The sequence below is a fragment of the Oculina patagonica genome, chromosome 2 (assembly GCF_052425735.1).
Source record: "Oculina patagonica isolate OP01 chromosome 2, crgOcupat, whole genome shotgun sequence".
NCBI lineage: Eukaryota > Metazoa > Cnidaria > Anthozoa > Scleractinia > Oculinidae > Oculina > Oculina patagonica.
In genome coordinates this window covers 35,703,480-35,717,912 of record NC_135759.1, presented here as the reverse complement: position 1 = coordinate 35,717,912, position 14,433 = coordinate 35,703,480, and the positions used below count along the sequence as shown (strand labels likewise).

General features: G+C 40.3%; 1 protein-coding gene across 4 annotated transcripts in view; it reads left to right on the top strand.

The window, feature by feature from the left end:
- The first annotated feature begins 187 nt into the window (after positions 1-187).
- LOC144644448 (uncharacterized) overlaps positions 188-14,433 on the top strand; it is a 57,429-nt gene continuing 43,183 nt past the window's right edge. The window contains exons 1-7 of one of the 4 annotated variants that reach the window (XM_078503941.1): positions 188-287; positions 1,959-2,360; positions 6,127-6,284; positions 6,600-6,786; positions 7,326-7,405; positions 12,263-12,535; positions 13,420-13,544. In XM_078503941.1, the coding sequence (XP_078360067.1) occupies positions 221-287; positions 1,959-2,360; positions 6,127-6,284; positions 6,600-6,786; positions 7,326-7,405; positions 12,263-12,535; positions 13,420-13,544 (1,292 nt within the window). In that variant the 5' untranslated portion in view covers positions 188-220. Of the gene's footprint in view, positions 288-1,958; positions 2,361-6,126; positions 6,285-6,599; positions 6,787-7,325; positions 7,406-12,262; positions 12,549-13,417; positions 13,545-14,433 lie in introns of all 4 variants that reach the window. The other 3 variants (XM_078503940.1, XM_078503939.1, XM_078503942.1) reach the window with 3 other exon arrangements.

The following is a 14,433-nucleotide window of genomic DNA, read 5'->3' as shown; positions in this document are numbered from 1 at the left end:
TTAAACGGTCCAATAGATAAGAATAAAACGCCACTTGCTAGCACGTTCATTAGCATAATTTGCTTACAAAAAGCTACCACCTTCGAGCCGCCATGTTTGCACATGCCAAGAACCAATCAGGTGGAAGAAAATTCTGGGAAAGAAGTGACTTCCGGTTTTCCTGGAAGGTAGCAACGGATCAGCGTAGCTTTTGGCGGGTTCCAGTTTATGCACCTAAAGCATGTTTGAATTTCATGGAACTATCCATCTGCTAGCCTCTTTATTAGTTGCCATGCATCATGTTTCAGGTGAGCATTTGATCTTTCCAATTTAAAAGGAGCAACGTTGATTTAGAGTCATTACGTTCGTTTGTCATATGAGCAGTTTGACCCTGTGGCGCTTCGCATCGAGGTCGACACGTCTCTTCATGCCGAAGACGCGATCCGATTTCACGAGTTTGAATTTCTGCCAAATGGTCAGCAGTTCTCTTCGATTAGTATTTCGTGGTTTCCTTCTCATCGCCGACCTAATGAAAAAGATGGCGGAAATTAAGCTCATCATGGAGCGGCTTGCTCAACTTACGTACAATTTCGGTTTCGGAATTGTCAGAATACTCTTGTCCTTGCTTTTTGCAAGCCGTTAATAGGCTATATAAGGGAACAAAGCGAGAGTGAAGCTTGACTCCCAAGGTTTGATTATTCTTACGTCACTGTTTCTGTGATCATCTGGTACACTGCCAGGTAACAAATCTGGGTTTAGGGGTGGGGAGGGGAGGGGGTAGGAGAGTTGCGGGGGGGGGGGGGACTTTAAGCCGACTTCACCTGCGGGGTTTGCCACTAGTCTTGACATTTAGAGCCAATTTATTGAGGGTTTCAGTGATATGCAGACTCTGAAATTCAATTCTCAGCCAATGGTTTCACTTTTTGATGCCGTCAGACCTCTCTGGAAACAGAAGTTCATTTCAACCTGGTCAAAAGGTCACTTCTGTCAGTTGTGATTGGTAGATTTTGATTCATTTTGTTTGATTGTGTTTTAGATGGTTTGTCCTTGGCTGTCGCCATAATTACAATTGTCGGCAGCGGAGTTCGCATATCACTGAAAACCACAATAAGCATGATTTAGCATCTGACTCCTGATTAGTTGCACTCTATCCGTGGCTGTGAATCCCTCTAGGTTTCAAGTGACAGGGGAAGTTCAACCTCATTCCCAGGCCTTCTCTCCTTCTCCTTCCTTGTTGTCAAGGAGAGAGACCGGCCAGAGAGACCCTATATAAAGCTGGTCACATGACCGTTTCTTATAAAAACCTTTCCATCGGGATAGGGTGACCATATGTTTTGTTGATCTTGTCTGGAGCAAAAGAACTGGTGATCACTAAATAATTAATTTTTGCCAACAAATCGTGTTACATAGATCTGTGTATAAATATAAACCTAACATAAATCTGACAGTGATGAAATGTAAGTCAGCTGACTGTTATATCATTTAAACTCTAAGATACCGCATAAAGAAGAAAATAAATTATGTCCATTTTATCAGTTTGATTTGGTATGTGATGTTTTGCATGATCCATAAACCATTGAGAAAGTTCAAGTTAGCTCCAGAATCGTTCTCACAACTTGATTTCTTGGGGATGTTGAGTCATTTGATCTGATGTAATGTCTGTATAGCATATACTGTAGCACGATATGTATGCTGTGGTTTAAATTTTATGTTGGTTTTAAACCTTTTTAAACCAGTTTGATCTTTATTTTCAATTGTCTCATATTCACTTAAGTTAGTTATCATAAATATATGAAACAAAAGGAAATAAAAATCAAACTGGTTAGAAAAAATTTGAACCAAAGATAATTTTAATCAAAATAATTAAATTATGTAAAACAAAGCATGCCTTTAATTCTCTAGTCTGCGTAATTTTTGTTTACATATATTATTTTACCTGCACCAACTGGGTCCATTTGTATTAATAATTTAATTTTCAGGTAGCAATAAAGTTCCCACTCCGAAGAGACCTGAGGTGTTTTGTTATGGATGGCCTGATGTAACATCTGTGACTGTTTCCATAGAAGAAATACCTGTTGACGGAATTGTCCAGTATGACTTGTTTTATAACAGAACATGCCCCTTTGTGTCTTTCGATGAATGTTCTTCAGCTGTAACAGATCTTAGCCTAGTTGAGGGGTGCCGAAGAGTAGAAAACCAAACACTTACAGCAGTACGCACTTTAGCAACCAAGGTTTTTAGTTGTACTATTTGTAACAGCGCTAAGAACTGCTATCGTATGGGGATTACAAGGGACCATGATTTGTGTTTGTACGTGAGGGTGAACACATCTTTTAGCTCATCACATGTCTGTACGGAACTTGATGTCGAATTGAAAATCGGTGAGTATAATCTGTGTGATACATGTGTGTGTAGATGTATTAATTTTTATAACTAGTTTAGACATGGTGGCTAACTGTATGTGTGCTGGACTCCGGATTGAGTGGTCTTTTACTATGCTGTCATGTGACAGATCTTTTTATATGGCTGCCCCCAAATTATGGGAATGGAATGATCTTCCCTTTTTTATTAGAAATACATAAAGCATTCTGTAAATAGTAATTAGTTTTAAAAAGTCTAGCTAGGTAAAAATTTTACCGCGATCGCGCCGCGATTCGCGGCGCGAATCGCGGCGCGTTTTTGGCCGCCGCGATTGGCGCGATCGCTGAGCTTGGATCGCGCCGCGATTCGCGCCGCGTTTCTGGCCGCCGCGATTGGCGCGATCGCGCCGCGATTGAGCTTGGATCGCGCCGCGTTTTTGGCCGCCGCGATTCTCGCATCGCGGCGCGATGGGTCGGGAATCGCGCCGCGATTTGGCTTGGATCGCGCCGCGATCGTGCCTAAATCTTTAAATTTAAAAACAATTATCTTGGTGTTTTGCATACCGACAAAACAAACACACAGACTGTATCGAAACAACATCATTTATTTACAGAAGCTTACAGAAAAAGACGGCCAGTTTCGCTGCCGAGCACAATTATATTTCGCAAAGCCGGAGAGCGTGATTGAGTCTTTAGTTTACAAGCAAATAAGTGAACAGTTCTTCTGTAAAATGTGAACAACACATACATAACGGCAACTAACCTTTTACTCGTGCTCAACCGAAGGAAGATGCAATGATGTGTTCTACCAAACGAGCGAACTATCTCTTGGTCATGCATCTGCGAAGAAGCCGAACCGTCGAAGATGCGCTTTCTTTTCCCCGAAGCTTTTTTAAATAATGCAACATTTAAGTCCCAAGCATCAACAGGTACAACTTCGCATTGAATGTTCCTTACCGTCAAAATGCTGTTTTCCTCTTTCCACTGTTCGAGTTTTGCATTTTTTTAAAAATCACAGTTCAGCTGTAGTTCAGTCGGTATCCGTTCAGTCAACAAAGTCCATGACGAAGCGCTCGAATTAACAAAACAAATTCTAGCAGTTTTCACAGAGACGCTTTTCCCTCAAGTTAGGTCGCTTCTAAACTCTTGTTATTAACAGAAGCAGCTAAAAAAGAACACATTTTTCCAGTCCTGATTGTGAAGAGAAAACATACCAACTTTCTCGAAATAAAATTTCTTTTCTGCTTGGGATGTCGTGGCGATTGCGTGTACTATGCACTACGTGACCTAACTCAGCCAATCGTAACGCTCAGTTCACGACACCTTGCGGCAAAAGGCGGGAAAGGACTTCGATGTGTGTGGTCTACGATCGTGATCTACGGGAAGGTAAATATAAAGCTCTAAAAAAAGCTCATTCTGACAGCCTCTTCGGAGCCACAATTAAATTAAATGCCATATAGAGGATTTTTCAATGCAAAAAACGCAATTGCAGCGAATTCCTGATTGTATTTGCATTTGAAGAAAATGGCCGACAGAAATTTGTCATTGGATTGCTCAAAGGTATTAAGGTTCCTCAAAGATAAGAAAAGAAACAAACAAAGTGTTTGAAAAGATTAAAAAACGGACTGTTAAGAAATAAACATTCTTATCTTTTAATTTATCTTTACTCATTATCACGCGCCGCTTTGTCGCGCCAGTTCGTCTAGACTAAAACTAATTAGTAGAAACTCAGCTGTGTTCTATTGGAAATCCGCGAATCTGATTGGTTCTCCCACTGATTTCTATTCGCCGATAGAAAACAGTCGCGCGCGCGAGTAGCTCTTTAAGCGGTAAATTTTCTTGATTTTTGTCTTCAAAGTGCACAATATTGTAGGTTTTGGACTGCAATCCTTTAGAGTTTCTACTAAAACAATTAGACTACTCGCCCTCGTTTTCTATGAGCGATAGTCAACTCGGCTGCGCCTCGTTGACTATTTGCTCATAGAAAACTCGGGCTCGTAGTCTAATTGTTAAATAAAACTTTTCTCGTGGGAATCACGTCCTCACGGCTCACCGTCACGTAATAAAATGTTTTTCGACATTTTAAATCAAACTAGTTTTATTACTACTTTGATTAGTACTTAAAGTTTATTTCATCAATACAAGTCATGATTTGCGTTACAACCACAGCATGATTTGTGAGAGTTTCAAAGCATATTGATTTTCTCCCGGTGATCGAGAAGTGAGTTCTCGCCGGGAACACTTCCCGAGATTTATTCCAGCCCCCCAAATCGCGGTGCGGTGGTAATCAATCGCGCCGCGATCGCACTCATCACGCCGCTATCGCGACTATCACGGCAATCGCGGCGCGATCGCGACATTCGCGGCGCGATCGCAACTATCGCGGCGCGTTCGCGTTCATTTACAATCGCGTCACGCACGATCGCGTCGCGATGACAACAAATCGCGGCGCGATCGCGTCAGTCGCGGCGCGATCGCGACATTCGCGGCGCGATCGCGGTAAAATTTTTACAAGGATATTTTTGGAAGGTGTTATTCATTAGCTAATTAATATATTTATTGACTAAAATTTGTACCAGAGATGTATTTTAAGATTTTGAGTACTATAATAAATAGGTTTTCAAGTAGTCATAATTTCTCAAACATTGTAATGCTCAGCTAAAAATGTGTTATTGATATCTGCACAATATAAGTTAATTTTATTATTATTTATTATAAGTCAGTGCTATAAAATTGATGTTGCCTTCATGTGCACTGTCATCCTCGGAGACCCAGGGGCAGTTAGTGGGGCAAGAGTAACGCGAAAAAGCGGGTAAAAAATAGCGTGAAACTGCCAGTTACATAAATCAGCATATAAAAGTTCTATTGACTGAAAGTACCCCTGGGGAAAGAGTCTTACCAGGCCAGTTCAAAAAGCTCTTTGAATACTGCCTCGTGATTGGGCAGAAAAATCTATTGTTTTCCCTTTGTATTATTCTGCCCAATCGACGACCAGCTTGACTTCGGTCCTTTTGTACACAAAAGCCAGTGCTAGAATCGCTGCTGCACGCTTTGCACGCGTAGCTAGTCGCGATCGGCCGATCGACACATCTGCCTGGTTTGTTCGTGAAAAATATACTCTTGTTTGGAAAAGTTTCGCCTCAAACTGTCATCAATGTTTCCGTAAAAGATCTGAAAAACATCCATTTTTATAGCAGTGCTACAAGCTGCATATCGCACACAAACTTTAATAGCTCGCAAGCAGCATTCAAGTGTTACGATTCCTGCGATCGACCACAATCTGAAGAATCCACCGTTTCTCCGCGGGCATGGCCGTCAAACTTTCGACGTTTTCGACCAGGGGAGGCACTAGCCGAAACTTTTCCTGCCCGAGCAAATTCTCCGCGAACAAGCAAGACAGATATAGCGAGCGAACTGGCTTTGTGTACATACTTCGTTTGAGAACACAGCAAAAGGACCGCAGTCAAGCTGTTCGCCGATTGAGCAGAATAATACAAAGGGAAAACAAAAGATTTTTCTGCCCAATCACGAGGCAGTATTCAGAGAGCTTTTTGAACTGGTCTGGTAAGACTCTTTCCCCAGGGGCACTTTCAGTCAATAGAACTTTTATATGCTGATTTATGTAACTGGCAGTTTCGCACTATTTTTTACCTGCTTTTTCGCGTTTCCCTTGCCCCACTAACTGCCTCTGGGTCTCCGAGGATGGTGCACTGTATGCTGTGGTTCATTGAATTGGGTAAAATTGAGCCACAACATAAACATATATTTGCTTTATTCTTTTTCATAGCTTTTTCTCCACCAAAGGCTATACAGCTTTTAGCAACAGCAAAGAAACAACTAACTGTTCTGTGGAAAAACCCTGAGGGAATAGAACCATCTGGATTACATATCAACTATAAAGTGATTCTACAAGATCGGTTTGGACAATGTTCAAATTTTGTCAAGGTAACAGTGTTAAATTTGGAAAATGTGTTAGTTTAATTTAATATTTATTTTTTGTTTTTATTAATGGTTAGTGAAAACCGGCCATAAATCACAAAATTGTGTTAGTAAGAAAAAATCAATTGGTTAAAACATTAGGTTAATTGCCCAAATCTTGGCAATTAATTAACCCAATGTATGTATATCACTAGATAAAATGATGAATAATAACGACTTTCTGATCATGTGTGGGCATCAATAACAATTTGTTGAAAAACAATGTACAATATTATTGACTGCAAAGTTAAAATTCTTTAATATTTGTATTTTATTTTTAAGGAACAATTTGCAAATGGGTGTATGAACTCTTATAATTTCGCTGATTTAAGTCCATGGTCTAACTACTCTGTGACTATCTGTTGTGGGCTATCTAAAAAAAAAATACCAGTAAATGATACAACATGCACCTGTGGTGATGACTACCATTTACCAGGAGGGCCAGCTTTCAACCACACCTTGCCTGAAGGTATGTCTGTAGATCCCATATTAAGCTTATTTAATATATAAATGTGATTAGAAGGCTATAACCGGTGGCATATCTAGGGTAGGGGGCACCCCACCCTAACCTTCTTCGCTTTTGAACAAAAAAGACCCACCATCATGCTATCCCCCCACCCCTTCCTTTTTGAGGCAAACTCCTCCTATCCTAGAAGCCTAATGAGTCAAGTATAAACTGAGTCATTGTTTACATGATATACAGTACCAGTGGGCCAAGTTTTTTTTTTTTTTTTTACTTTTTTGGTAATGGAAAATTTTAACATACTTTTATTGGTTTTTGTTATCAGTTAGAACTTTGAAAATGGTGGCTGTTTGAAAATTGTGTGATATAAAGCCTCCAAATTTCCTGTTGCAACTTTATTTTCCTAATTGGAGCTCATGGATAGGGAGGGGGGGGGTGGGGGCTTCTTCCTCCACCCTGGTCATGAAAGACCTCAGGAGTTCATAAAACCAGATAGTCTGAATAGCTAGGGTTTGGCAGTTCCCATATTTTAATTGTTTTTGTAGAGCCAAGTGAACATCCATTGCTGGAGCCATGTGAGGCATTTTGTGATGAAACAAACTTCAATGCCACCCTTAAATGGAAGGTACTATTCACTACATACATGTAGCAGTTTTGAAGTTAAATATTGTAAATATATTTCCCTTAAAATGGTTTAAAAGCAAAGAAAAAACTATTGAAAACTACTAAAAGTCAGCTGCTTTACATGTACATGTACATTTTTTCATATAAAATAATATTTATGTACGTATTTTTGGCAGCCATTTGCTATTAAAGTACATATATGACACAATTTTTTTCCACTTATTTACATTAAATTTTGTTAATAATGTTACTTAGTAAAAGGATTTTAAAGTTTATAGATAGTGAAAATATCTTGAAACCAATTTTTTTTGTTCAAATTACCTTAATTCTTACTAATTTTTGCGTGTACTTAATTTTGCGAAATTTCGGGACTCAAATTTTGCGAGAATTGATTTTCGCAACTGCGAGAAAAATTAGAGCACAAGTGTATTAAATTTCGCGATTTTGTCAGTTTTTATGGGTCAGTCCGTCAAAGACTAAGAAACTACTAGTACTAGTAGCAAAGGTCTGGCTCAATGCATGTAACTACAATGAGCCTGTAAATGGAAACTCTGGTGACTAAACTAAAGAGGTTTTGTCCAATTTATAAGCTGGAAAAAACAGTAGTAGTAATCAGAGGAAGCATGCTAGTCGACAACAAGATGGAAAGTTATTTTTAAGGGTATAGATAGTTGCAGTTCCAGACGGTTAAAATTTTTATTGTTTTGATATAAATATGGTATTAATTTTCGCCTGTTTTAATTTCATGCAATGTTTTATTCACGCGTATTAAATTTCGCGATTATTTTGAAATCGTGAAAACCGCAAAAATTAGTAAGAATAAGGTATGTGCAACTTCGACTTCAAAATTGTCCCAGAGAATGTGCGGCCTAAATGTCATGTGGTGTAGGTCTGTGACGTCACTGTGTTTGATGAACACGTGTTCATCAAACACAGTGACGTCACAGACCTACACCACATGACATTTAGGCCGCACATTCTCTGGGACAATTTTGAAGTCGAAGTTGCACATACCTTATTCTTACTAATTTTTGCGGTTTCACACCAAGATGGCTGAAAGCGAATGGGGGGAATTCAATGAATGCTTATCAGTAGATGGCGATGGCGGGATCCCGCCACGAACCGGGATCCCGTCAAGATCCCGCCGAGATCCCGCCAAGATGACTATATCCCGCCGGGATCCCGACCGGGAAAAAATTCCCGGCACGTCGGGATCCCGCCAAGAATCTTGCCGAGACCGGGATCCCGCCAAGAAAACAGACTTCCCGCCAGGATCCCGCCTGGGTAGAATTTCCCGCCACGGATCCCGGCAAGAAAAAAAGGCTTAACTGCAGAATACCCTGCCACTTGAACTAAATTCCACGTAGCCGGCTACGCGGTACGCAGAAACTAATTAATAAAAGTTAAAGTATAAAAATAAAATAAATTCAAAATGGCGTTGCATGTTATGTGCTGGCTACGCGGTACGCGGTGCGCAGCGAGAAAGACATGAATTGACACATGAATATACCTCGTTCATTAATCCATGTGCCGGAACAAGCACACTTCACGTGAATATACCTCGTTCTTTAATCCATGAGTCGAAAAAAGAACGCTAAGCTAGCAACAAAGACAACTTAAACTCTTGCATTCATTAAACACTGCGTACCGCGTACCGCGTAGCCAGCGAAAAAGATAACTTCCAGTCTTGCATTTATTACTCACTGCGTACCGCGTACCGCGTAGCCAGCGAAAAAGCTAACTTCCAGTCTTGTATTTATTTCTCACTGCGTACCGCATACCGCGTAGCCAGCGAAAAAGAAAACTTCCAGTCTTGTATTTATTTCTCACTGCGTACCGCGTACCGCGTAGCCAGCGAAAAAGATAACTTCCAGTCTTGTATTTATTTCTCACTGCGTACCGCGTACCGCGTAGCCAGCGAAAAAGATAACTTCCAGTCTTGTATTTATTTCTCACTGCGTACCGCGTACCGCGTAGCCACCGCTTTTCAGTAAAGGGCTCGATGTGGCGGGGTATTCTGAAGTTACTCCGAAAAAAAAAACACGGCAAATTTTTCACAGCGTGAATAAATCTCGGTAGCGTTCCCGGCGAGATTCAACTCACTTCTCAGTTCTCACCGGGAAAAGTCGATGCTTTGAAATTCTCTCAAATTCTCACGAATAGTATTATGCTGTGGTCGGAATGCAAGTCATGGCGTGTATTGATGAAATAAACTTAAAGTACTAATGAAAGTAGTAATTAAACCAGTTTGATTTTTAAAATGTCGAAAAATATATAATACGTGACGGTGCCGCGGAGGTAATTCCCAGGAGGAAAGTTTTATCAGTCTAGACGAACTGGCGCGACAAAGAGGTGCGTGATAATAAGTGAAGATAAATTAAAAGATAAGAATTTTTATTGATCCGCGGTCTGTTTTTCAATTTTTTTTTAACTCTTTCTTTCTTTTCTCACCTTTGAGGAACCTTAATTAATACCTTTGAGTAATCCAATGACAAAAGCCAATGGCAAATTTCTGTCGGCCTTTTTATGCTATTTTAATTGTGGCTCCGAAGAGGATATGAAAGAGATTTATATTTTTAGAGCTTATTTACCTTCCGAAGACCACCCAGATAGCGAAGAATATTCCCGCCTTTTCCCGCAAGGTGTCGTGAACTGAGCGTTTCGATTGGCTGCCTTAGGTCACGTGGGACATTGTACACGCCACCCTCGGGAAGAGAAAAATTTTGGGCGCGATCCATTGGACCAAAATTTTCGGTTTGAATTTTCGAAATTTTCATCTGTCAAATGGAACGGTATTTTCCACTTGAATCGGCCAGGCTAGTTCCATTCCCGCAAACAGTAAAGAAAACTGAAGATATTACTCCCTCTTGATAAATTCTGAAGCCATCTATCCTTTCACTTAGCTCAAAAACGTAGCTCCACGCTTTTTTAAACGTAAAGAATGCGAAAAGTTTACACTGGAAACACATACGTCTGCTTTTATGACATCTACGGAAACATTTGGATGCACAAGATGTGCTCTTATCGCATTCGTTTAAGACAATTATACGTGGTGTGCACGTATTTTCGAACTGCTTACCAAAGCTTGCTAAGCACACGTGTTCCAATAACGCAGTTTATAAGCTGTCTGCCGCAAGAAGACAAGACGAACACTGATCAGTGTCGAGCAGCTGGAATGACCGCCATGTCGAATTTTGTCGATTTCCGGGTTGGGAAAAACTGGGCCCGAGCATAAATTGGCGAATGGAACAGGATTTTCCGAGAATTCCGATTTTCCGGAATTTGAGGACAACCTCCAGAAGTTGACCAAAATTTTCGAAACGAGTTTCCGGAAACTTTCTGTTCCATTTGATTTTGTACCGGAATTTCCGAAAAATTTGGTCCAATGGATCGCGCCCTTTATTTTCAGTTGCAGGATGGAGTGTTTCTGTGTTTGCTCTTTACAACCAGGGCTGGATAAATGTGTTTTTTGGCTGCTTTTGTTATGAACTTGAGTTTAGAATCGACCTTACTTCAGGGAAGAGCTCCTCTGTGGAAACTGCTGGAATTTGCTGTTAATTCGAGCGACAGGTTGCCATCTTGTGGGATTCGTCAATGGACTTGTTGAACTTCGAACAGTGGAAGGAGATAGACATTTTGAGTACGGCCCATTTAATGCGAAGTTGTACCTGTTGATGCTTGAGAAGTAAACTTATGCTTAAATATTGTATTGTTATTTAAAAAGCTTCGGGAAAGAATGCTCCTTCGTCTTCGGCGGTTTGTTCGCAGATGATCGAAAGATAGTTCGCTCGTTTGGTAGTTCACATCATTGCACCTTCCTTCGCTTGAGCACAAGGTAAAGGTTTAATAGTTGCCTTTATGTATTTGTTGTCTCGTTCAAAACATTTTACAGAAGAATATTCGCTTATTTGCTTGTGAACTAAAGCTCGCTCTCTCCGACTTGTGCAACCATTGAGAAATATATGAGCTTGGTAGCAAAACTGTGAGACCCTGCCAGGGGGGGTTCCCGTGTCGCTTGTCTAAATTTAAATATGTGCTATGTCGCTGTTTTATCGCTCTTCATGTCGCTGTCGGTAATTAAATTGAAGGAAAATTGCTTGTCCTTGTCGGAATTTAAGTTTTTTCCATAAGGGTTGTCGTTTGTCGCAATTTTATTAGTATGCTGTCGCTACTTTTTGGGCCATGTCGCTTGTCGGAATTTACCCTGGCAGGGCCTCAACTGTGGCCATCTTTTTCTGTAAGCTTCTGTAAATAAATGATGTTGTTTTGATACAGAACCAGTGTGTTTGTTTTGCCGGTATGCGAAACGCCAAGATATGTTTACTATGGTTTTAATTAGTTTGTCAGTATCTGATCTACGCTGTAAATAAATGCCAGAATTCCTTCCATGAATCTCTTCGAGAAAAGAAATTGTCGGTAACCAAAATTCTTGCCGGGATCCTTGCCATGAATCTTGTCAAGATTTTGGCAGCGGGGAATTTCTCTTCAGGCCAAGATCTTGGCGAGATTCTCGGCAAGATAATTCGCCGGGAATCTTGGCGGGATTATGGCCGCCGGGAATTCGTTTCCCGCCAGGAATCCCGGCCGGCATCCCGCCGGAATCCTGCCGGGATTATGGCCGCCGGGATTTTTATTCCCGGCAGGAATCCCGGCGGGATTCCTGCCGGGAGGCGGGATCCTGGCGGCCATAATCCCGCCAAGATTCCCGGTCCCGTCCCGCCGGGATCCCCGCCAAAACATAAGTTAGTATATGTGTCACTAATTTTGATTTGTTTGTGGCCCTATTCACTATTCCCTCTGTTTATACTGTCTTTATGCTTGCAAGTAAGTTAACGCTCTTTCCCTTTAAATCTTTTAGGCAAGCAAGGACCTAATGTGGAATGGCATTCCGACAAAATCTGTAATCAGTATATGGAATTCATCATCTCCTGAACAGGAAGAAAATGAGTTAGGTGCTCCTACTGCAACCTTCTCTGTTCCCCTGCAGTCTAATTACAATGGCTCATTAGTGTCACTCACTATCAACCTGCAGAGGCACTGGAAGTACATTGCCAAAGTACAGTTTTGTTCAAATGGAGGATGTGGTCCAGATGTCATGACAACATTGAGCTGTGATGTTTGTGAATCCTTACTGGGAGCTCCAGGTAGTAGATTCAATTCATATTGCTGGTTTTCACTGTCACGCAAGTAACGATACTGTCACGCGTTGCAAAAAATAAATCCAAAGCTATTAAGTCAAAATAGTCAAGAATATAACAGGTTGTAGAAAATTACAAGATAGTCTACCTGTCCAAGTCTTGGGTCTGTACGGTATTCCGTACTTGAGTTATTCGTCAAAATGTTCAACACAAATTTAGAGAGCACAGTATGGAAACGCCATGTTGGAGCCCATGTGGAGGGGCACCAAGATGGCCGCCGGAAATTAATGAAAACATCTGGCATTCACTTCTGCTATAAAACGCGGTCAGTTCACCTTCCTGAACGCGTAAACATTCACATAAACACTTCTTGTAAAACCTCAATTGGTCAGATCGTTAAAATTAACAGGATGAGGCATTTTTTTAGGCATATGTGACAGACTTCAGGCGGCCATTCTGATGTCGTGTGGCGCAAAACTCCGAAATTCAAAATGTTATTTCTTAAAGACGGCGGATGCTATTGAGCTGGAAACCTTCAATAAGATATATATTAAGGACGTCTAATAGCCAGTGAAGGATAAAAGGTCAGGGGGCTCGAGATTCTGGATTTAGAATTTTGATGTCGTCACGTGAAAACCAAGAATTGGACTTGGATTTTAGAATTCTCCAAGAGTACTTGATGTCATTAAACAATTTAAAATACAATGTTATTATAATAATATTGCATTATTGATTCCTTCCTTTTGATTTTTTTAATTATTAAACTCTACTAACAGGCACCTCCTGCAGGTGGGTACGTGAAGATCAAATGTGAATTATTAATGGTTATTGATAAATGATTTTCATTAAAGATAGGGCAATGTTCTTTTTTGTAGACCCTACATCAGGAAATTACTCAAACAATGCAGAGTCTTACTGGCAATTGGCAACTAGCACTGGAGTATCATTGTTCATTTTAGTGGTAGCTGTTATTATCTCCATGGTCATCAACAAGAAAAAGAGGTTTGCTTTTTATTACTTTTATTACTTTTTTGTATTCATTTGTAGATAAGTCCATTGTGTTAATTATATATAAATTATACATGTACACATTTAAAGCAGAAGTACAGTATCATGTTTTTTCTAGTTTGTGTTTTCACTCCACTGCTGTGCAAAAAAAATTGTTAACTAAGGGAGGAGGTGCCAGGGGATTAAATGGAGGGTGGGCTTTTGTGTCTGTGGCTAAAAAACTACTTACAATTATGCTTTTTTTTTTACAATGTACTTTATAACAGTCCACTTTGATTGTTATTTGACATGTGTTTTTAATCTCTTTGCAAATATTAATTGTTGTTATAATAGTCAAAAGTTCAAGTTCATTCTGTTGTTGACTTAAAAATTTCCAATCTTAGGGACCATTCATTTTTTATGGGGTAGGCAGGCTGGTGGGATGTGATAGATAGTCACTGTTATATATAATGGCCCCCCTTCTTCATCGGAAATTTTTACCTGACCCCCCCCCCCTCGAAATCCAATTTTTTTTCAATGACCCTCCTCCCCCCAAAAAATAAACAATAACAATAATCAAGCAAAATTAAAAGTTTTCAAGCCTTGTGACTAAAGAATGTATCAGAGTACAAAAACCACATCCCCCAAAGAGCTGGCATTGCCTCAACTGTTTATTGTGGATGCCGTCTCTTAGAATGGGTTGACTGCATTTGTAATAAGCTGTTGGGTTGAGTTAATGGCGTTTGGTACATAACACATTAGCGGGGTTCTGGGGGCATGCTCCCCTGGGAAAATTTGAATTTTCAGAACCTCGGGAATGTTATTATGGGCATTCTGGAAAGATTTTTTACTATTGCAGAAGCCCTCATTACAACGCTTAAAAGTATAATTATTTTCAGTGACC